This window comes from Cucumis sativus, chromosome 3, assembly GCF_000004075.3.
Source record: "Cucumis sativus cultivar 9930 chromosome 3, Cucumber_9930_V3, whole genome shotgun sequence".
NCBI lineage: Eukaryota > Viridiplantae > Streptophyta > Magnoliopsida > Cucurbitales > Cucurbitaceae > Cucumis > Cucumis sativus.
Window position 1 is genome coordinate 7355822 of NC_026657.2, and position 21216 is coordinate 7377037.

At 36.9% G+C, this 21216-nt stretch overlaps 3 protein-coding genes across 4 annotated transcripts; 2 read left to right on the plus strand and 1 right to left on the minus strand.

Moving 5' to 3' along the window:
- Positions 1–184: 184 nt before the first annotated feature.
- Positions 185–12384, minus strand: LOC101221426 (ATP-dependent helicase BRM). The gene is made up of 14 exons (XM_004133812.3): positions 12214–12384; positions 10355–11695; positions 8917–10236; positions 8655–8767; positions 8308–8395; positions 8126–8212; positions 6248–6340; positions 6081–6164; positions 5796–5999; positions 4955–5197; positions 3312–4877; positions 2663–3208; positions 1791–2042; positions 185–1176 (listed from the first exon to the last, which is right to left on the minus strand). Exons 1-14 carry the CDS (start codon positions 12382–12384, stop codon positions 541–543), a joined length of 6744 nt encoding a protein of 2247 aa, XP_004133860.1. The 3' UTR covers positions 185–540.
- Positions 12385–14866: 2482 nt separating this feature from the next.
- Positions 14867–17312, plus strand: LOC101221666 (hypothetical protein). The gene is made up of 3 exons (XM_004133813.3): positions 14867–15282; positions 15580–15708; positions 16642–17312. Exons 1-3 carry the CDS (start codon positions 14947–14949, stop codon positions 16819–16821), a joined length of 645 nt encoding a protein of 214 aa, XP_004133861.1. The 5' UTR covers positions 14867–14946; the 3' UTR covers positions 16822–17312.
- Positions 17313–17972: 660 nt separating this feature from the next.
- On the plus strand, positions 17973–21042 carry LOC101221896 (ATG8-interacting protein 1). 2 transcript variants are annotated; one of them, XM_031882139.1, is made up of 3 exons: positions 17973–18170; positions 18646–19515; positions 20518–21042. In XM_031882139.1, the coding sequence occupies exons 2-3, from the start codon at positions 18703–18705 to the stop codon at positions 20617–20619; spliced, it is 915 nt and encodes a 304-aa protein (XP_031737999.1). In that variant the 5' UTR covers positions 17973–18170; positions 18646–18702; the 3' UTR covers positions 20620–21042. The 2 variants fall into 2 exon arrangements, with proteins under 2 accessions (XP_031737999.1, XP_011650748.1); XM_011652446.2 differs by having other exon boundaries at positions 17977–18170; positions 18665–19515.
- Positions 21043–21216: the final 174 nt, after the last annotated feature.

The following is a 21216-nucleotide window of genomic DNA, read 5'->3' on the forward strand; positions in this document are numbered from 1 at the left end:
AAAAAAGGACTAATGTTAAACAAACTCTTGTAGAAGTCAATTAAGAATCAATAACAAGACCTATGAATTTCAATATTCTTGCTACATGATTAGATAAAAATAAATAAATAAAAGTCGTGTCAAGAACAAAATGTTGCTTGCTTTTCTTAATAATAACGAAATTGGTACTGCAAAAGAAACCAAATGATAAAAAGAGATGGATTGGAGTGTATTCTATTGCCAATACAACTACTTTTTTTCCCCAATATTTGAGCCAAAGAAACAGAGTTGCTATCAATCGACATAATTGAATACAACAGTAACTTTGAAGGATATAGCCATCAGAGTAGAGTACAGAGATCTAACTATAAGATGTAAAGATGTATTTCAATAATATAAAACATTAGAGGATCTATATATGTGATGCATTGAAGAACAAAGACCTACACTATTAACACCACGAGCTATTGGGACCTTTACAAAACGATAGGGGGTCTCACCAGTATCCTCATCGCTTGAGCTCGATTTTAAATCTCTATTTCATACACTAACCTATAAAAGTCAGATATGGCTGGGCCTCCTCTTTCCAGCATCTGTTCTTAATCTCTTCACAGGATTTGCCCAACTAACAGGTCCACCACCGCTGCCGTTGGCAGATTGAGGCTGGTTGGGCCATCCCTGAGATTGTTTGCTGTCTTTTGGAACTGAACTGAGACCTGGACTTCTAATACCACGAGCACCGCTAGGCGGTGGTGAGACCGGGCCACCAGATCCAGTCCTTGGCTTGACTATTGATTTTTCTCTGTCTTTTCTTTTTTTCTTGCAGATAACTAGCTCCCCAGGATGAGTAAGAAGCGGGGGTTCTTCTATCTGATATTGATCCTTACTTCCACTTCCACTACCAAATCTTGTTTCTTTCTGTGCTATTAGGTGACCTCTGGTGGCCCTCGTTTCTTCCCCAGACACAGGTCCACGATGCAGGGATTTATGCGGCGGACCCGAGTCAGTGTCCATGTCATGCACCATCTTCTGTCTTTTGATTTGGCCAGCAGGTCTCTCCCTCATAGTAGCAGCAGCAGAAGACCCTGGACTTTGGAAAGACAGAGCATTTCGAGCTTCTCGAAAATCTGTGTCTGGAAATGCAATCTTCAGAATATCAAAGAAGAGGTCATGTACTTTTTTAGCCTCGAATCTTACCTGCATATCAATATAAAAGAGCCAATTTCAAATTTTAATGGCAGTTGGAGGAAGGCAAGACAAGTTCTGATGAACAAATGGCAATACCGATTTACTAGAATATATTTAGCCTCAGCAGTCAAAACATACAGAAAACACCCTTTTGTTACATGTCCATGTTTAAATTCTGTTTGGTGTGCGAGTACATATAATGACAAACCAAACAAACACAACTACCAAAAACAGCACAATATGGAATCAATGCAAAACTGAGATCCAAGGTGGCAACAACATTTTTTTTTTAGTTTTTGCAAATACCAATCAAGAAATTGCAGTAACGGAGATTGATAAAGTAGCATATCTATAACATTTCTTCTACTTTATGGAGATTACTAAAATTAAAGCATATCAAAGCTCATGGAAACATTGAAGAATGTGGGTTAGTAGCCATTAAGCCTAAGAATGACAGACATCCAGATCCAAAGGAAAACAAAATCAAAAAATCAAAAAACCACAAACCCACTCTTCAACATTAGTTTCAATTGTTTCAGAAAATTGCATCAAAATCGATGCGCGAGACCAAGAATAGGTGGATTAAATGTGCACTAAAAGTAAAATGTCAAGTAAAATCGTACCTCATGTGAGAACCCATAGAACTGCATGGCACCCTTCAACATAAATTGAACATCAAACACCAACTCCATAACTCCATTGTACTCTAATCTGTCTATGCGTTGATCAATCTTCCGTAGATCCAAAATGTTATTACTGACTCCACTTGGTAAACTAGAATTCCCCATCCGTTTCCACAGATCTGTTAACAACGGCACAATTTGATGCCCTTCTTTGTCAGTTCTACTTTGAAGTTTGCTGATAACATTCTTGCACTGAAAAATATTAAAAAGTCAGGTAAGTCCAAAATGTAATTTACAACCACAAAAACTTAAAAAGTTGCAAGTTCATCATAGGATGCAACAATTCCTTACTAAATGTAGCAGCATAACAATAAAACGGATGAAACTAAGTTTTCTCAAATACATTGTTAAAAAAGACAATTGCTAAGGAAACTTTCAACCAGAAAGGATCTTCTAAGCATTATCAATTCAAGTATATTTCCACCCAAGTAGAACCCTGTTTAGATCCTGATGCGCCAAAAACACAGTAAAAATATAAAATTGAGAAAAATAACAATACAGCCGTGCATCTCTGCTAAACCAAGTGCTTCATTATCCACCCAATAAAATGAAAACTTACAACAAACTCAAAGGCCTAGCCAAAGTAGAGGTAAATTATTTTATGGGGATATAACTGAAAGAGGATGGGGACAGAATAAGTGTAAACTTCAATCTGGAAAAAATAAGTTTAAATCCAATAATTCAGTATGTTGTCTACTAATAGATAATGCGCATAGTACTCTTGCTGAAAGTAGGCATGAAAGAAATAAAGGAAGAACAATAGACAAAAGTATCCTTCAAAGAGGATGTATATTTTAACTCATTGTACGTACCCTCCTCTGGATTATGTCAGGCATCTTAGAACCAAAACCTGAATTTCCACCAGTGTTAGATTGTTTGCCATCCCAATTTTCTCTAGAATGTTCAACTGCATCATCTGCAGATCTAGTCACAGAATTCAATCTGCTAGATTTAGGAGACGAGTGCAATTTTGATGAAGGTGCCACCCTTCTAGCAGATAAATTACGCCGATTCTTCGAAGATGATTCATTTTGTTCATGCTTCAAGGAATTGGAATCCCCATATGGTTTAGCCTCAGGATCATTCTTAAATTTGGAAAATTTATGGTCCGCTAGAAAGGGAGAAGGAGATGAAGAATCTCCATACTGAAGAGATTGGGTTTCATTATAAATCTTCTCTTCTCGCCTTTCTGCTGGAGGGCGTGGCCTAAGCCTAAGACTCCTCTTACGTTTTATCTTGGGTTGCAGTACCTGTTCCTCTTCCCCATCTTCACGATCATGAATCCAACTTTCAGATTGTTGGTTCTCCATGTGAGAGTCGCCAGATATTGCAATTTCCCCTTCCTCTAATTCATCAGGCTGAAAAAAGTTTTAAGGCAAAAGAAAAGACATAAATACATATATATGACAAAGGGCAACATTCCAACAACAAACCACTAGTGTAAAAGAGAGAATAATTTACCAGTCTCTTTGAAAGGGAACTAGGCCTGGCATCTAAGGCAGACAAGAAACCAAATTTCTGAGAAGAAACAGGAGACACCATCTGTGTCAACCTTCGACTGCTTGAAGAGGAGCCTGAAGAGCCAGCTTCTTCAAGCAAATGATTATTTCTAGCGCCATCCCGAGGGTAGTCATACCTAGCATCGCAATCAGGACCATCTTCCATCTGATCCTTGTTAAGTTGCGTTGCCTCAATGCCTCTACTATATTCATCATCTTCAAACTCTGCAATTTCTCCCTCTTCTTCCTGGACAGAGTACCCATTTCTCTCATCGGAGCTTGCTTCTGAGAACTCTCCATTATCATCATCCATTTCCTTGTAATTAGGGATCTTCTTACCCTTTGGTCTGCCTCTTTTTCTTTCAGTTCGAAGGGATGAATCAGATCCAAGTTCACTGGATTCCAAACCATAACCAGCACCAAATAATATATTTTTTGAAGGTTTTTTGGATAAATTAGCAATAGCATTATTTACTTCTCTTGTACTTGCTCGAAGCCACTTAGGTATCTGATCATACCGTGTCATTTCTTCTGTCCAATCAAACTCTTCATCCATTTGATCAAACAATTCAACCTCATCTTCACTTCTAGCAATCATTCGATTCACCTCCTGAAGTGAAGGAACATCATGGACAGTTTCTTGATATCGCTCTTCGTCGTGCAACAATGTCTCTAAAGTGAGACGCCTCTCTTCATGCGTTGTTCTCTGATCAAAACGCCCAGCATTGATGACCTCATCTGCCATATCTATCTTATACTGCTGTATGTTATTTCTTATAAGACTCTCAATCGATCCCATATATCGATCCTTACCAGCAAAATCATCTTCTAAATCTCCCGACCCACCACTTCTTAGCTCATCTTCTTTCTGATTACTAGAGAACTTATCGACCACTGCTTCCATGTAGATGACTTTGACTTCTCTTGTTTGTCCAATTCGATGTGCTCTAGCAACAGCTTGCTCCTCATTTTTAGGGTTAGGATCAGGATCATAAATAATAACCGTGTCAGCAGACTGAAGATTAAGACCACGACCTGCAGCCCGTATACTCAGCAAGAATATAAAGCAGTCTGAATCAGGGCTATTGAAGTCCACTATGGCAGACTCACGATCCTCCAAACTAGTTGTACCATCAATCCTTCTATATATGAGTCGCCGCCATTGCAAGTACTCCTCTAATATATCAAGTAGTTTTGTCATTGTACTAAAAAGCAGTACTCTATGCCCTGTCTTCTGGAGTTTTATAAGGATCCTGTCCAGGATCCACAGTTTTCCGCATGATCTTACCAGGAAGTCCTTGGAGAAGTCACCATAATATGGATAGTTAAGCAATGGGTGGTTACAAGTTTTCCTTAGTTCCATACATCTGTTATTTAATGTTTTATACACTTTAGGCTGGTAATTCGGATTTTTCTGAACTCTCAGTTTCTCATCTTCTGGATCAACACGAAGAGTGCCGGTGGCCTTAATCCAGTCATATACAGCACTCTGAAAGGCTGACATCCTACACCTCAACACTATGGAAACCTGAATTTCAACAAGGAAATCATCATTAGTTGACCAAATTTAACAAAATGTGAACAGCAGAAGCAACAAAAGCAGACCTTGGGTGGAAGTGATCCTTCAACATCTTCAACACGCCGACGGAGCATAAATGGCTCAAGAATTTGATGAAGTCGGTGGATAATAATAATTTTTTTCTCAGTCTCAAGCCAATCATCTTCAGCATTTGGAGTGGGGCCTTCCTTCTGAAAGGGTTTTGAGAACCAATCATGAAAAGCTTTTCGATTATCAAACACTTCTGGAAGAAGGAGATTAAGAAGCGACCAAAGTTCCTTCAAATCATTCTGCAAAATAAGATTCATGAAATGTTCACTCAACAAAACTTAAAGTAAGATTCACTTCTTAAAATAAGAAGTCATAACAAGACAGTAGCCGCAGTACCCCAAATAACATGCTTACTTCTCAGTCAAGTCAAATTGGGTTTTAAAAAGTTTTCTAAATTACAGAACTAAAACTTATATGCGTATCAGCTTTACCATAGTAAACAATAGGAAGGTATAGTAGCAGTTCTTCAAGAGATTTACAATGATAATACTGATCAGGATTTATATCCACCCATTTTCATTTCTGTTTGCATGCCTTTTCTAACAGTAGAGCAGAGGAACAGAGATTTATTTTTAAATGCAATAAAAAACTTCTCAGTCGAGAGCAGGAAAGGTGAGCCACCAGTTCAAGTTCGGTATTATCATCACTGCCTGGACAACTAAATTATGTTGTGGAAGGTAAAAATAATCATAACACAATGCCTTGTCTCAACAGAAAATTTTCTTTTGGAGATAATGTGGTACACAGCGGACTCTCAAACAATATCTAAAACAGTTTTGTTCTCTCTACTACTAACTGACATACAAGATGCCACAAAGACTAATGTCTTTGACAAACCTGTAACGGTGTCCCAGTTAGGAGCAGGCGCCTCTGACATCTGTACCTATCAAGGTCACGAGCTAAAACTGATTCCCTGTCCTTCATTCTTTGTGCTTCATCAATTATAATATACTTCCAATCAATTTTTGAAAGCTTTGAGCGATCATACATGATAAACTCATAAGTTGTCACGAGAACATTAAATTTCAAGGCACAAACCTCCTGTACAACATAATGCAGTGAGGAAATCTCAGTCTCTTGAAACCTCAATTAAAAAGAAATAAGAAACAAAAAATTTCACACCTGTGAAAATAATTTTGACCGCTCATCCTTCCCACCAACATAATAAATGCATGATACGGATGGTAGCCAAGTATGGAGCTCACTCTGCAAGATTTTCATTTTCCAGTTCTTATTATAACTGGGTTCTTACTTGTAGTTGCGAAAAGGTTTTAAAAAAATTTACTGACCTTCCAGTTGACCAAAACAGCATTGGGGACAATTATAAGATGGGGGCCATAGTTCCCTTTAAATTCCATCAAATAAGCAATCAATGCCATTACCTGCAAAAGAAAGACAGAGAATAAAGTAACAGAAAGAGATCTTATTGAGCCTTATTTTAATATAAGCTTTCATTGAGTTAAAGGCCAACAAAAAAGAAGCCAAAAAAGTAAACCCCCACCCAGTTGAAATGGTCCTAACCAGAATGATGCTCGGCTGATAATTACAAAACACTAATGGTCGCCCTAAAGAAAGAATTAAATCTAACCAAATCTCACATATCCTTCTTCCCAGCCTCTCTACTCTATGAAAAATTATACCGTTCCTCTCAAGCCAAACACCCCACAACAAAGCGAAAAAACAAAATTGTCAGGCAAAAAATTTTACTTCCTTCGGAATTATAACCATCCAAAGAGAGGGAAATTGCCTCCAAGAGGTAGAAGGGGGACAAAGAATCCAGAAGAAAAAATTAATGGAAAAGTTGTAAGAGGGCTTCTGAACTCGATCGAAAATCTCTTCACCCACACAAGTAAAATGATCAGAAATAACAAAAAAGGAGACTGGCCCCAACCTTACTTGCCTACTAGTCTGAGAGTGGGCGGCAAAAATCAAGAGAAAGAGGAAGATCTATCGGAAGAAGGCCCAATATAAACCAATAAGCCACCAATGCAACCTCCTATCCAAAAAATGATAAAGATAAAGGAACAAAGCACACAAGGGGTTTCCATTCCACCCAAATATCCTCCAAAAAAAGTATTCAGTTCGTGGCAATAGAGCATTTAACAAACTAAACATAGGAATGCCAGAAACAATACAATAGTAGACCTAAGGCCCTTACAAGAATTCTTAAGTCTACCACCTGAGACCCAGTCAAAAGGGTGATGTCTATACATGCTCATAGTAATCTTCCGCCAGAAAGAGATAAGTTCCAAGTGGATACACTGCAGCCAATTTGTCAAGAGAGCCTCTTTTACCCAACCACAGATTACCTATACCGAAGCCCCCACTCTCTAATGACTATGTACCAACCTCCCACTTCGCAAGATGGACCCCTCCCCCCTGTCCACTCCTTCCCACAGAAACTGGGGATCCTAGAAGGGAAAGAAAGTAAAAGCGGAATTCCACTCAACACAAACTGAATCAAAGTCAGTTTTTCTCCTTTAGACAAGAAATCCTTTTTTCATGACTACAACCATTTCTGAACTTTTTTTAAATAGAAACAGTTGCTTTCATCCTTTCATCAAAACTCGCCGATTTTGAGCTATCTCCCAGAGGAAGGCCAAGATAAGCACCCAAAAGCTGAGTAATGTCGACCCACAAAAGAGGCCAGATAATTTGATTTAGCAAGCTCACACTTCAAATCGAAAATAGTGTTTTTCTAACAATTAATCATTATACCTGAGTTACCTTCAAAAAGAGATAGAAAGCCATTAAGATTCCTTAAGGAGCTTTCTTATCATAACAAAAAAAGAGAGTGCCATCAGAAAATGGAAGGTGTGACAACTGAACTCCATTGGAACCTATTATAAAACCCTCCAACACACCATTCTCCACTTCAAGATAAACTAACTTGCTAAGAATGTTGGCCACCAAATCGAAAAGAAAAGATGACCTACTTGCCTAAGATCTCTCATCATGAAAATCTTTCCCCTTAGCTTACCCATTAACCGGAATGGAAAATTTTGCTGACATGCTGACTGAACACAATTCCAAATCAATCAATTATTAGCTCCTATATATAAAGTTACCCCACATTACAAGGAACTAATATGTTCTCACTTCCACGTTAACATTTTACAAAAAATAGGAAGGAGTCGAAGGACTACAATCTAACAAATGGAAGGTACCTGCACAGTCTTCCCAAGACCCATCTCATCTGCCAAGATTCCATTTAATTTATTGTTATACAGTGAAAGCATCCATTGTAACCCAACCTACAACATAAAAAAAAAAAAAAAATTAATACTCCAGAAAGATAGAAGGTGGTCTGAAATCCTAGAAAGAACCATTCTAAAATAAGATGACCTACAAGCTGATAATCTCTTAAGGTTCCAGCCCGTAACATTGAGGGTTGCCTCACGATTCTCTCGTTCACAGCATGGGCAAGGTTATAGTACCTGACAAAAAGTAAAAGACAGATGACAATATATAAAGACAGTCCAGGATACTGCAAGTGCTCTTCATCCAGAAAAAGTTAGATAACAATTCTTCGGTATTATAGCATTAAAAAGAAACGAATCCCTCTAGATCTAGGTAAAGGAAGAAGAGTCAAGCAAATTACTGAACTTGAAATAAAACTGAAGCACAGAACCTCAGCAGCCAACCAAGCATTCGTAATACTGTGAACCATACTAACATAAATTATTGAGAACTTACTTGTTCACATATGAACTATCCTTGGGAGCATTCATTTCCATAAAACGGTTTCTTATCATAACTTCCTCTCCTGCACAAGCAGCTGCCGCCCTAACTTCTTCTTCTGAAAGACCCTAATTCAACAAACAAGAACGCATAATTGAGAGGAGACTACCAAATCAGCAGGTTGTATAGAACAAAGTTCCATAGTCTCTCACAAGTTATAGGCACTAAAAAAATAACCATTCTGATCCAAAGTGACCATAAATAAGAGAGTACTTGCCTGCAATCGTGCAGCAGCTGCAGCAATATTTGCGGCCTCTGCCACCTCCTGCTGACTCTTGGCAGCAGTTATTTTGCTTCCTAGCTTATGAAGATATTCTTCAGTCTGAGTCAAAAATGATGATAGAACAGAGTATCTCTCAGCAGCATCACCAGGCATGCTTGTCTGCTGCTCCAACAACATTTCTCTATATCTTTCGACATCATTATTCTTTAGAGCTTCCATCCTTCGGTTCCTATCATCATCTTTTCTTTTAGAGAACTCCCTCAACATTCTCTCGTGATATTTGGCAACTCCTCTATTGCGGGCAGTTCGAGCATCACGGATGGCCCAATGAGCCTCTAGAAGTTTTTTACGCCACTGAAAAACAGATTTCAGTTGCTTTTCTCTCATGGCTTTCTGCGAGGCTTGTACTTGTCGAGTTAGCTCCATACGCTGGCGCTCACATAAGCGTACAAACTTCCTATAGGGCCTATCAGGCATTGCCATTATCTCTTGTTGCTGTTGATCAATTTCATCTCTCAGACGTGCCTGTAGATCTAAAAGTCGGAGTTTCTTTTCTTCAATTTGCAATCGTACTACCAAATCAGGTCTGATTCTTTTCCTCTCTAAGTTAACAGCAAGCAAACCACCTATCTTCTTTAAATTTTCTGTCCTTTTCTTATTGATAACTTCTAAGCCTTCCTCAAAAAGAAGATCTTTTACATCATAAGCCAGCGTTAAATTGTTATTGTTGTTAACTGCCATCGCTGAACCAAATGAGTCATGTTTCCTGGTGAAGTATGGGAAGTCAAAAAGGGGTCCATGATACTTCCTAGCAGCGCCAACATCTTTTGACTGGGGTGTACTAGGTGGTGCAGGTTTTTTAACTTGCGTAACATCTGGTACAGCAGCTTGGTTTGCAATAGCCTTTCCCCTTTCAACTGGAAAATCAGTTTTACCAGGAGGCTTTTGACAACCACGATCAGTTTCCTGATCTGATTTAACAGAGACTGTTGTCTGCTGCTCTTCTTTTCCGGAAGATGCCACAGGTACTGTTTCCTTCATTGCAGGCGGCATAGGTTGCACATCCGAAGTGGACGTCTTTGATTTTTCGTCTCCAGTTGAAACTTCTTCTCTTGGAAATCTATGTCCATTACTTGATGCAAGAGACAAGGAGTCCTTCTCAGTAGCCTCCACATTCCCTGTATCTTCCACAGTCTTCCCAGATGATTTATCCTGACTAGTACTTCCAGGAGGTAGAAACTGCTGCTGCTGCACATCCAGAGGTGGAGGTGCAATAGCCCTTAGAAGTTCTTGCGGCAGTGTACCTTCTCCTTTCTGTAAAAGAACAGAAATGAAAAGAACGTAAGAACACCATCCATCTAAAGATGAACCAAAAGGATCTGACACTAAGTTATCAATTAAGAACAAACAGATTAAGAAGAAGAAGGAACACCTTTAGCCGCCTAAATGCTAAAATTTGGGCTTTTAAGACATGCAATTGATGTTTGGTGAACCCAAACCGCTGTTGTGCCGTCTGATTAGAGTGTCCACCTTGTGGTAAGGTTGAATTGCTAGAACCCCCATCACTAGTAGGAAGAGCAGTTTGTGGAGATGATCGATTCACCTGCCTGACATACTGTGTTTGCACATTCTCCGGGGTACCTAACGATGTTTTTCCTTGAAGGGAACGTTCAATGTTTTGGTTCACATTCCCAGAAGATTCGGAAGAATGTACTGGAGGTATTGTATTTCCAGAAACTGGTAATCTTGAAGATAACTGGTTTTCCATGCCAGGAACACTGAACTGCTGCATGCTGGCATGGCTAGTATTGTTAACAACACTGGCATTCATGTTTTGACCAAAGGGGTTTGTTGAAGCTATTTGCCTGGCTTTCGTGCTGCTTGACTGTCCAGATACATCACTTAATGAATTAGCATGGGCAGAAGCCTCTTTCCCAGCAAACAAAGAATTGATCTGCTGTTTGGGGACAGAAGCAGGTGATGACTGTTGTCCCATATTGTTTTCATTTGGTTTTTGATGGGGAACTAGCATTCTAGGCTGGAGCATTGGAAAAAGCTGTGAAACAATGTTGACATTTGAAGGTAGCGAAAGATCAATATTGCGTTCTAGAGCCCATGCTTGCACTGCCTGCAACTGAGCCATGCCAAGCTGGTTGTTTGCCATGTTAAGAATTCCTGGTTGACCTTGTGGTGCCTGCATAGGCCGTGTCATATTCACGGGCACCATATTACCCATGGAAGGAAGCTGACTAGAAGACTTTGAATCAACTCTCTGATCAGAAGTTGATGGTGGTCCCTGCTCCATTTGTTTTTCACCACGTACAAAATGATCTGATGATTTTTTAGACAAAGATGTTGATGCTTGATTAGAGACCTGAGTGGGAATAAGTTCCTGAATTTTCTGATTTCCCATTCTCATCTCCTGATCCTTAATAGACTGAGGGCTCATAATTCCCATTTTAGCCTGATGCTGTGATTGCATTGCCATCGCAGACTTCTGCTGAGCAGCCAAGGCATATTGCAGATAAGCTTGATGCATAGGATGATTCAGTGCTTGCTGCTCAAGACCTTGGCTCCTGTTTTGGCCCTCCTGAGATGTACCATGATGCTGTTGAGCTAGATCAATGAATTTTCTCGCTTGCTGGGGCAAATGTGAGGAACCAGGTGACTGAGGAAAGTTGTTTCCAACTAAGACTCCTTGGAGACCACCAGCTTGATATGATAAAAGGGCTTCATTTCCATCAGATTTTCTGAGTAATTGATGTTGTAACGACTGAATAAAGTAAATCAAAATTGTCAAACGTGTCAGTAAAAAATAATAATAACAAAATCATACAACTCCAGCTTGACTTAGATGCTTGATCAACATGTGCACAATTTTTTAAAAAGCTACCAACATTCATTGATGCAAATATGCTGGTCCAAACAAAGAAAGAAACATTGCAATCCTCCCGGCCACCACGCCAAGGGATTGATTCAGCAAAGGAGATGGGAAAAAGAAATTAAGCCAATAGATTTCGCAGTTGATTCAGCAAAATTATGAGCTGATGAAACAAAGTCAATCAAAGAGCCGAATGTCTAAATCAGAAATCCACTCCAAACCCATTACAAGAAGCAGCTCATGGAGTAGCAACAATGCACCAGCAAATCAAAACCAACTAATCAAGTTCACACTTCACTTACACCACTAAGACGCTTGCAATTTTCATCAGTCAACTGAACAATTCATAACCCAACAGAACAATTCATCGAACACGATAAGCGCAAACTTGAGAAATTAAACGACTTTACCTGCCTAGACGCTAGCTGCTGCTGTTGCTGCTGCATTGAATCAAACCCCAAATGGGGCGTTGATACCGCCGATGAAGACGACGACGGCGACGCCGCAGCTGATGTCGTCGATGCCGCCCGTCCGGCCGGAAACCCCGGATTCCGGAGGGGGCCACCCCCACCCGATTGCATGCAAAATTAAACCAAAACTAAAACTATAAACACCACTTCTTTTCTACTACTTCTATTACCAACAAACCCAAACACGAAACAATTAACAAACCCCCTTTTTCCTCTCACTTTCCGGGTAAAAAAAAAGGACAAAAAAAATAAAATAAAACGGGAAAGTTCAATAAACCAAAATCAAAATCCCTAGAAAATCCAACGGAAACCTTATATATACCCTCCGATCCCAATGTTCAAAACCCTTCATCCAAACAAAAAAAGAAGAAAACGGGTAAGAAAAAAAAATCTCTCTCTCTCTCTAAAGCGAGATTTTTGGAAAATGGGCAACGGGATCGGACTTAGGGCTCAACCAGTGAAGCTCAGTTGACGCAATCACTGATTTGGCAATTTCCCCCAAAGCGTTAAAATTTCTTTTTCTTTCTTTTTTTTTCGATTTTTCGATTTTTCAATCTCTCTATCTCAAGGGACGGTAACGGAGTTTATGGCTTTATGCGAAGATTGAGGTCTGAGTCTGAGCCAATTCCCTGCAGTTACCTTTTACTTTTATTGCATTTTTAGCCCTCTAACCTCTCCTATTTACAACTATCTCCCTACAATTTTTGCTTTCTACGCTTCTTGCCTATTGTCACGATGCTTTTTGAGGGCATTCTTTTTTTACTCGTTCATTGACTCCCCGTTTCTATTTATATTAAGATATCCTTTTTCTTCATATATTTTCATTTTTGTTCAATACTTTTTTATAAATTTTGAATTTAGTTTTTCTTAATTAAGATTATAATGATTTTCATATAAATAAACATAACGTGTGAATTTCTTTTAATATTTATAATGGAAATGCTTTAAAAAATATGAAGAATAATAAATAGCTTATAATAAATTAGTAGTACGGACTAAATTTTAGATTACGTGTTTCTCTTAAATATTTCAATTCATCACTAATGTGTAAATAGTTTTTATTTGTGATTAAGCAGAGTTTTAAATGTGGGTAGATTTTTCTTGTTTATTTTTTAACTTTTGTTAATGATAGGCTCATTTGATACTTAAATAGATTAATTAACTTTTACGGAAATGTGTTAAAAATATAACATTTTGATAAAATATCTATTGAAGGTAATAAATTTTGCTATGATTTTGTTAGTTTGTCAAATTTTTATATTTAAAAATATATTTTTTATTGTTATGAAAAGTATAAATTAATTTGTAAAATTAGATATTTGAATGGGTAAAACTAAACCATGATTAGTTTTTTTAGTTTTATTTTATTTAAAATAAATGACATTTTGAAAAGTAACAAAATATTCAAACTAGTTATAAAACTTATCCAAACTTATAACAATTTTAATACTTTACTATAATTGGTAGATGGTATTTATTTTTTCTATTCATAACAATTTTCTTTAAACAATATGTGTTTTAAATTTAAATTTTATTTATACATATATTTGTGTGGTTTTTTGTACTAAGGATGTAGTATTTGTTTCCATTTAGCATTTTTTTTTTTGTTCAAAGACAAAATTTTAGTTTTAGGTCTTCAATTTGGAAAAATATTTTACCATTTGTTGCTTGTTTTATATCGACCATTTAGCGTGAATTTGAGCATATGTAATATACAATCTAGGGTTGTTTTTAAATATAATAAGAGGGATTAGAACGTTTGCAAATGTAGCAAAATGACATTGTCTAGCATTGACTAACACGGTTTATTTTTATCATCTAACATACATAGATAACTTTTATCGTCTGTCACCCATAGCCGCTTACGAACTTCTATCATCTCTAATGATCGATGTCAACATCTTTCCAACAATTTTGATATTCAAATTAAATAATTACTCATGCAATTTATTTAATATAAATCATATCATTATATCATCAACTGTTTAACGTTACATCTCTCGTACGTCTAAATTAGTTAAATAAACTCCAAACGAATATGATAAATATTCTCAATCTCACATCATTTAGTCTAAAAAAATATCACTTTAATCCTCGAAATATACTTACATACATTGTTAGGCTACGTGCAATTATCTAAGTCCAAGTGTTTACACAACAAAGTGTTATATATATTTTTAGATGTTGTATACTCAATCCATAGCCTTAAAAAGTGTCCTATGGTAAGTAATGAATATTTATTGGGAGAATCGACAAAAATGACATAATAAAAAAATTATTTACATTTTTTTTTACAAAACAAATGTAATGAATTTTTTACACTTACGTGTAAATAGTTTGTATCTTTTTACTATTAAAAAAACTCACACTATTATTTGAAAAATAACGAAGAGATGTTTGAAATAGAAAAAACGTCTATCAAAATAAACTAAAATATTTAGGGATATACGACTTAAGTATTAAAAATATTTGTTGTTTATTTAATGATAGATATATACAATAATGTATTTATATGATAAACGAGTATGGTATGTTATATTTATAAGTATTTACCAAACAACAAGTGAATGAATATTAAATTAAGTAGTCCACGCAAATGTTCTTATGCTAATTCTCTACAGTTTCTGTTCATTCTATTTGATTTCTCCATTTGTGTTTTCAAACTAAAAAACAATGAGAATTTGCTTCTCACGTTCTTCTCGTCTACCCGTCTTCATTCTCATCGTCATCGCCGCTGGCATTTTGAACGACGTCGGATTCAATCGATTCGCTGACGGCGGCCAACGGAGAGTCCACATCACAGATGATCTCGACGACGTTGTTGACGACGAAGAGGACGATTCTTGGAAGGATTGGGGCAAGAAAAAGTCCGCTTCCAATGATTTCGACATCCCGCCGGCTGATTTATCGAAGATGGACATTCCGGAGATTCAGGCTGAGATGATGAAGCGGCATTCTGGTCCAACCATGGGATTTGTCAAGCTTCGGCTCGGCGTTCGGCGGACCCCGGTTAGAAATTTTGCTGTTTTCCATTACTGAGATAATTAATTTCATGCGGGAAAGCGATGAACAATGTAACTGCTAACAGTCAAATTGGTACTGGCTTGAAGTGATTTTTTGAATTTGAATACAAGTTGAATTTGGAATTGGTGTAAACGAATGGTTGAAACCAAAGACCTTGAAAATCTCGATGAACCAGTGTGTTTTCTGTTATTTGGAAGTGTATTCGGCTCCTAATTGATAAATTTGTTGACTAAAATCTTTACATGTTCACTTCTTACCAGCATTTATCGCTCTTGGTTTCAGGATACGGTGGCTGAAATTGCTATGCAATGGACGAAGGTTCTGAAAACCGGTTCCGTGGAGGCAAAATTTATGGCTGTAGATCTTAATACACTCATGTTCACAATGGACAGAGGACAAGACTTGAATGAGGTACGCTTTAACTGTCCGATTTTGGAACTGACTTCTCGATTGCTCTCCAATTTGTTTGAACAGTAGTTTTCACACTCAATTTTGGTTTCTGGGATCCAATTCAAAAGGCCTAGTCCTTAATTCCGGATATGTATATAGTTTAAGTTTAACAGTTTTGGACCATTCTAATACCGTCACCGAAGTTCGATCCTAAAATTTTAGAGCTTCTGAGGGTGTTGGTGGTGATAGTGTTGTTGATCCTACCCACAGTGTCTTTTACAAGTTTATGAGCAACTCCTCTCACTATCAAGATGAACTCGTGTAATCTAATATGGTACCAAAATCCGTGAATCTCAAATCGATAACTGTTCTTGGATCGGTGAATGTAAAGCGCATAATCTAATCAGTGTTTCTGTATTATCAAAATTTTCAGAAATATACGGTAACCCATGACAAAGAAATCACATTAGAATATAAGGAGCTAAACTTTGTTTCTGCAGATCAATAATGGATGTATTATATTCAAATCTAAGCTGTCTGTTAAGAACTTTCTTCTTAATTTTACTCTTTATTCAGAGAACTCGTTGGATTGAAAATTTATTTTAAAAAAAAAACTCTTTTAAATGTGGAAATGCCTCTGGTTTTCGTTCTTACATGTCTTTTTATCTTCATATTACTCTTCATGTACAAAACTCTAGTGATTCTCAATGTTTATAACTCAAATATATGGCATCACAATGAAAATGTATTACCAAGAACATCATTCCTCACACCTAGTTTTAATCAAATTTGTTATGGGCTGTTGTTCCTCCGTTCTCATTTTCAGAAAGAACCCACCAAACACAACTTTCTGAATAGAAAAGTCAGTTAAATTTTCCATATAGATTGTATCACATGATAATAGCTTTTGAAATTCAGTTTGTACTTTTTTTAAATTATTCTTTTTGATAGCAGTTGAATGAGTTTGTGTTGAGCCAAGCAGAGTCATACGAGATTAAAATTGGGGACAATGTATTTCGAAGACCTGGAGATCCTCCTCTGGAAGAAGTCATTCAGTTGCTCCAAAAAGACAAGAACAAAGCTGATGGCACTGTTTCTTCAAAAAATTCTGAGCCATTGCATCAGGAGCTGTAGAACTAAATACTAATATGGTACCAATCTTCAACTTGAAAGTGACTTTTTTGGATTTGTTCATTTGTTTAGGCTGGTACCCCATGGATGGAAATTACAGAAAGAAAAGAAAAATCATCCACTGCCCCTTTAATAGAATAATAGTTATTCCGTGAGACTATCACGATGTGGTTGACAGTTTTTCCTATACATCAAATTTGTTGTTAACCGACAATAATTTGAATCCACATCTGATAGATGTTATGAAACCGTTAAGAGCAACATTTTTTAAATCGTTTTTTCGTAGACTATTGATAGGGTAAATGTTATGTGGGCAGTGGACCTTTTAGTTTCAATTATGATATAATAGTTCATTAGAAAAATAGGGCAGTTTCAAAAGCAGGGTAGTTCTAACATGTCAAATGAATGATGTTGGAAGCATGTGTATGGCAGACCTCTAGTGTTTTTAATGTTTTCTCTTTTGTTAATGGTTAATAAATAAATTGTTTATTTTATGGAGGAGTGTTTGACAATTTGAGTAATTTGGAACAGTTGAGTTGGCTGACTAAAATATATTTATACAACTTTTGGTTCACAAAAAAATAGTTAGTAACAACAACTCATATTTCTCACCAACAATATAGCAAAATTCTAGATTTCATAGTGTTTATAAATATAAAATTTGACTATATTTGATTCATATAATAAAAATTATAAAATATCTTAGATTTCAAAGAATACGTTGGAAAAAAATTAATTAAAAGGGTGTGGAGTAATTTTTAATTTTTAAAAAATAAAAATATCAAATTTAATAGAAAAATTAATTTCAGAGAACCACACATATATTAGTGTTGGAATACCCAAATATTGATAGGGGATTTTTCAAATATATAAAAACTAATATTTAGGAAAATCTTACTTAAATGAAAAGCAAAAATAACAAAGAAAACTATTTTAAACAACAATGATTTTAATATATACTTTATAATTTATAGATCTATATCCAACAATTTTATCATTTAAAATAATTTTTGAACAATTTTATACTTGTTGATAGCTATTTTTTAAACAAAACATTAACGTTTTTCTATTTATTATTATTAGTTTTTTAACTTTTGAAAGTTGAGAATAAATTTTGAGAAATTTTGACGAAGAGATCGTGGCCATTTTTTTCTTTTTATAATTTAGCCTTTTTGGAAATCCACTGTCACCGGTAACCGCCGGTTTCCATCATTGCTTGGCGGAGTTCATTACTTTACCCCACACATTCACGTCTCACTCCTAATCTCTTCTCTATTTCCTGACGCAATTTCATCCTTATCGTCACCTCGCCGTCGTTCCTGGCAATTTCCGGTCGCGTATTATCTTTTCTGGTACGTTTCTTCTTTCAACCCTTGATTGATTCTTTTCTGTGTGTCTTGTTCCGTTCAGAACTTGTGTTGGGGATTCTTAATTTTTACCTATTTCATGGACGATCCGCTCTTTTTAGTTGTTTAGATCGGTGGCGATCTTTGTTGTTGCTTATTGGTACGGTGTGTTAGATCCGTTTCTTGTTTGATCTCGAATTATTGAATGGATGATTGTACGACCTAGAAATGATTGCGTGTATGTATGTGCTGGGTCGGTAATTTGTATCTTTGTAGGTCTAGCTTCTATTGATTAGATTGAATTGTGTTTTCTCGTTGTAAATTTGAGTGATAATCGGGATGTGTTCATTACTTGTCGAGATGTGGCGGGAGGGAGTTGTCTTGTTGATCGCACGATTTATTGCTCAGTTTCATATTGTTGAACTTGCATCTGGGTTTTTTTTTTCCAATCTTCTCTCTTATTTCTAATCGAGCTGTTAAGATATGTTTTCCTTCCCCAGAGTTCGGTGAGGTTGGAATACACAAGGATTCTCCTAGAATGGCAGATAAGGATGGAGAAGAGAATAACTCTCGTGGAAACGAATGGGAAGTCGTTTCACTCACTGCATCGGCGTATGAAGCTGCTCCAAATGTGAAGGAAGATGAGTCGCTTGATGAAAATAACAGCAATTTGTACGAAGCAGAAACTTCTCGTGCTCTTTTTATGTCCAGGCACTTTGTATTTCCACCGAGTCAGCACGAGAATTTGCCATTGGAACCTGATAAGAGTGAGATTCATGACGATCAAGGAGGGAAGGAGAATGTGGAATCTGATTCTGCTGTTATAGATGGCGGAAAATCTAGTAGAAAAAATGAAGATAGTTTGAATTTGGAAGGGTTGGTTGAGACAGATGAGTTTACAGGGATTGGTAAAACTATGGAGAAAGGTAGCAAGCTGTCTTTTCATGGTGATGATTTTAGTGAAAATACAGCCCTACCAGATTTGAATCTGGTTGACAAGGAGTTGGATCCCTTCAGTGCTCCTACCTATAGTTCTTTTCATGGTGAAACGGATCTTAGTTCCACAACCTTTGATGAAATCCCTCCATTGGAATCTAATGATCAAGTCTCAAGTCCAGAAAGCTTAGAAACTCCCAAGCTTGATAACAAAAGCAATAAGTCCAGTCTTCCTTGTGGTGCGTGGTGGAAGAGAAGAGCTGCTAATTTATACTCTCATGCGAAAGAAGCAAAGGCATTTTGGTCCATTTTCATTGCAGCTGCTGTTATGGGACTTGTAATACTTGGGCAACGCTGGCAGCAGGAAAGTTGGCAAACTCTGCAACTGAAGTGGCACATTAGTGTGAATGATCAGGTATGTTGATTACTGTTGCTTTTATTCGATGGAGTTTTGTTTATTGTTTAGCTCTTCGCAATCATGTGTATACATCTCTTCTGTTATGTACTTTGAATTTTGAGTTCCAGATTCAGTCTCTATAAGAGATAAGAATAGGGAATTTAAATTCAATTTTATCAGGAGTCATGGTGCAGTGACAACTAGGATCTTAAAATAGTACACATGTGGATGTTGAGTGAAATTACTTTACTTGTGTATTTTTATTTACTTCTGTCATCCAAATTGGAGATTAAATTCTGAGATTTCCTGCATACCCTGCTAGTTTATTATTTATTTGAAATGCATCTGGTGCTTTGGGTTGATGTTCAAATAACTGCTAGCGCTAGGTTTTAATTTTAAAAGCAGAGACAATATAAATGAGCTTGTGTTGTTGGCAGAAATTCAGGGACCTTCCAACTAGGAAACCAGTTTTGTTGAATACAAACTGATCCAATAGCTAATTCCAGTTCTGATTAGGGGAACTCATCATATGGTTATAAAGCCAATGTTTATATCTTTTACTCCCACCCCACTATTTTCTAAGCCTCATCTTTTCGGTAGTTGAGGTCATATACGGAGAAATCTAGGTCAAAAGTTTCTAGGTTTTAGTTTAGTCTTTTGGAGAATTTAAAACTGATGTATTCATAATTGTAGCTATCAGTTCTGTTTCAATTCATCATTTTCAAGTGGTGCTTGTTAAAATTTTGATGGTAGTCTGCTTCTTGGCTTCTTGACTTGGCAACTACATATAGATCGTGCTGATGGCACATTCATTCACTAGTTGCTTCCATCATTCTCTTGTGTTCGTGGCAGTGCAATAATATTTTCGTTTCAAAGCTACTTAGTTGCTAACTGCAAAGCGGTATCATTTGCAAATTGCAATTGCAACTGTTACATGCATCATGATTAGAAGATAGGTTTGCTTCCCTTTTCATGTTGCTATTGTATGGTCTAATTGTCATTGTACTGCTACTATTGCAGAAGACAAACCGAGTGCTGGGACCAATAACTAGGCTTAAAGACGTGATCGTGGGTGGCCAACGCCGCGGTTCATCCATCAAGTTTAGCCCCAATGAGTTATAAGATGATGACGATAAATGTAGCAAAGGAAGAAACAGCATGAAAGGAAGAGGTTTCTAAGTTAAATGCCTGAGCGTCTATGGCCGTCTTTCAAAATCTACACAAGTACTTTGGGGAACATGTTGAAGTTTGATTGTTTAAGTTATATCTTTTATCTTGGTGGTATAGTACCATATTGCATTGTACATTAACTTAATCAATTGGGTGGAATGTAAGTTACAAAGGTCATACATACCTATATTCCCAAGGGACTCATTTTATTTCGACTTCGTCGAGAATGGCCTGTCAAATCAGATTGAATGACACGTTTCTAGCTCACTGCTCAAGATCATCTTGTTCATTTGTTTGCTTGTAATAGTTTAGCTGAAATATAATGCCAACCGATTCAACTGTTCTAATCAAAATTGGTTTTGGTGGTTTGAATTCTAGAGTTGTCAAGAAACAGGAAGTTGATTGGTTACTTTTATTAAATAGTTGGCTGGGATTTTTTTAATTTAGATGGTGTAGTTGTATCCTTGAGTTCTAAAATTATTGTCTATTTCTGATGTGATAGGGTTTGAACCTCCAGCCATCGATATTCTTTTTTATAACGTGGGATTC

What these genes read in the sequence shown, in the direction of transcription:
- LOC101221426 (XM_004133812.3), bottom strand. Translation starts at nt 12,384, where the DNA reads ATGCAATCGGGTGGGGGTGGCCCCCTCCGGAATCCGGGGTTTCCGGCC. An exon ending in AGCAGCTAGCGTCTAGGCAG is followed by an intron (nt 11,696 to 12,213) that starts GTAAAGTCGTTT and finishes TACTTTATTCAG; the next exon opens with TCGTTACAACATCAATTACT. An exon ending in AAGGATCACTTCCACCCAAG is followed by an intron (nt 4,878 to 4,954) that starts GTCTGCTTTTGT and finishes GTTGAAATTCAG; the next exon opens with GTTTCCATAGTGTTGAGGTG.
- LOC101221666 (XM_004133813.3), top strand. Translation starts at nt 14,947, where the DNA reads ATGAGAATTTGCTTCTCACGTTCTTCTCGTCTACCCGTCTTCATTCTC. An exon ending in TCGGCGTTCGGCGGACCCCG is followed by an intron (nt 15,283 to 15,579) that starts GTTAGAAATTTT and finishes TCTTGGTTTCAG; the next exon opens with GATACGGTGGCTGAAATTGC. An exon ending in GAGGACAAGACTTGAATGAG is followed by an intron (nt 15,709 to 16,641) that starts GTACGCTTTAAC and finishes TTTTGATAGCAG; the next exon opens with TTGAATGAGTTTGTGTTGAG.
- LOC101221896 (XM_031882139.1), top strand. Translation starts at nt 18,703, where the DNA reads ATGGCAGATAAGGATGGAGAAGAGAATAACTCTCGTGGAAACGAATGG. An exon ending in ACATTAGTGTGAATGATCAG is followed by an intron (nt 19,516 to 20,517) that starts GTATGTTGATTA and finishes CTACTATTGCAG; the next exon opens with AAGACAAACCGAGTGCTGGG.